General features: G+C 38.9%; 1 protein-coding gene across 4 annotated transcripts in view; it reads right to left on the minus strand.

Annotated features, from left to right (window-relative positions):
* The window catches only part of LOC107746506 (transcriptional enhancer factor TEF-5-like), a 48174-nt gene that overhangs the window by 17652 nt on the left and 28668 nt on the right, over positions 1 to 1854 (minus strand). For 2 of the 4 annotated variants that reach the window (XM_016560747.1, XM_016560744.1), the window contains exon 4: positions 1174 to 1236. In XM_016560747.1, the coding sequence (XP_016416233.1) occupies positions 1174 to 1236 (63 nt within the window). Of the gene's footprint in view, positions 1 to 1173; positions 1237 to 1337; positions 1401 to 1854 lie in introns of all 4 variants that reach the window. The other 2 variants (XM_016560746.1, XM_016560745.1) reach the window with 1 other exon arrangement.

The following is a 1854-nucleotide window of genomic DNA, read 5'->3' on the forward strand; positions in this document are numbered from 1 at the left end:
GGCGATCCACAGCGTGAAGTTGTTGTATTTCCTCAGCGACCAGCACAGATCAGCTCTAGGCATGACGAAGCGGATATCGTCCTCTTTTGGAAGGCCAAACAAAGTAGTTTCGCTTTCACAACGAAGCACACAGCGTCTTCACGACATGGCGGCAGCGGCAACAACAAAACTACAGCGAGAATAAAGTTAGGTCTTCTTTCTTTGCGTGAACATTTGGGCGGCGTTATGCAAATCTTCCCACATCGTGACGTAGGTATGTTGGGGCATGTTAGAACGAGCCGTTTTAGGAGGGCGTGGTTGACTCTTAACTTTTATAAAGAATATCTCTTTGGATTTGAGACTTTAGTCTTTGCAACTTTACAGATCTTCTTTATGAACCAAGAGCTTGTAACACTCCAAAGAGAAAGGAAAAATTGAAATCGCATCATATGACCCCTTTAAATATAAAGACTTTGGACACTATAGTGTGATCATAAATAAATAAATAAATAAATAAATAAATAAATAAACAAATAAATAAATAAAGCAACTGGACATTATAAAGTGGTTACAATTATAATTAGAAAAAATTTAATTATACAGGCAACATCTCCTTATGAATGAATGAATGAATAAATAAATAAATAAATAAATAGTAAGTGAGGGGGAAAATCAAAGCAAAAGAAAACAAGAAAACATCCAGGTAGTCTGTTGTTTTTTTTAGGTGGAAAATTACTTACAAATGAGAATTATAAAAGCAAAGCAATTAATCAAATCAATACAATACAAGTATTACTACTACACCAAAACGTAAACTTGGATAGTACAGTGTTCTAATAAAGTTAACAAATAAATCACAGAAAGATGTAAAGATGAGTATAGGTTTGAGTTTGAGCCTGGTTCAGTCAGGCATACACATTAGCTTCCATGTAGCAATACAACTAGAATGCAATGCGATATTCAGTCAACCGCCAGAGGGCGCCATTACTTTGCAAGCATGCTGCTCAATTCCATCACAATGTATGTGTTTTAATGAATGTCTGTACACAGCGACGGTTACATTATGCTACATGTAAGCTGAACATCACAAGTAATTTTTAACATTTAGCGTGCTACAGATAGGAAGGGTTGGTGAGTTTAGGAAAAGCCAGTTTTCAGTGGTCAGAGCAGAGCAGACTGCAGTGAGGCGCATACCTTCAGCTTAGACTGAATCTCGCGAGACTTTCTCCGTGCAAGAACCTGCAGATGGCTAGACACCTGCAGGAAGGAAGTCAGAGGAGGGAGAAAGGAAGGAAGGGAAAAAAGAAAAGAGAAGAGGGACATTGAAAAGAAGCCACTAGGTGGCAGCACAGCCATACCTTAATGCCTACTTGATATTCCCGCATTTTCTTCCTGGCTAACACCTGCATGTGACTAGACACCTGAGGCAAAACAGGACCACAGACATTTGACATCATCCAACACATATATGTCATAACAACACATCTGTCAAAATGACCAAATGACCAATGAACCATAGAGTACTGACTTTTCTAATTACAGCATTTCAGTTTCAGTGATCACAAGAAAACAGCACATTTACATTTGCACTGCTTCAGAATTTGCAAAGAATAGATATTAGACCTCTACTACAGATATAGGCAAATACTACGTTTATAAAATGTTCTGTTTATTTAAAGGTGGGGTAAGTGATTTCTGGTAGCCAATGTTGATATTTCAAATCACCAAAACAAACACGCCCCTACCCCAAAAGGGTCTCGCCCCTATTTTGATAGCTGCGCCCACACATACGTACGCAACCCAGGCAACAATTAGTTCTGTGAAACAAAGCAAAACCAATGTTACACCGTGTCTACACCGGACGCGAGTGGCGCG

This window comes from Sinocyclocheilus rhinocerous, unplaced genomic scaffold, assembly GCF_001515625.1.
Source record: "Sinocyclocheilus rhinocerous isolate Xijiao unplaced genomic scaffold, SAMN03320098_v1.1 scaffold980, whole genome shotgun sequence".
Classification (NCBI taxonomy): Eukaryota; Metazoa; Chordata; class Actinopteri; order Cypriniformes; family Cyprinidae; genus Sinocyclocheilus; species Sinocyclocheilus rhinocerous.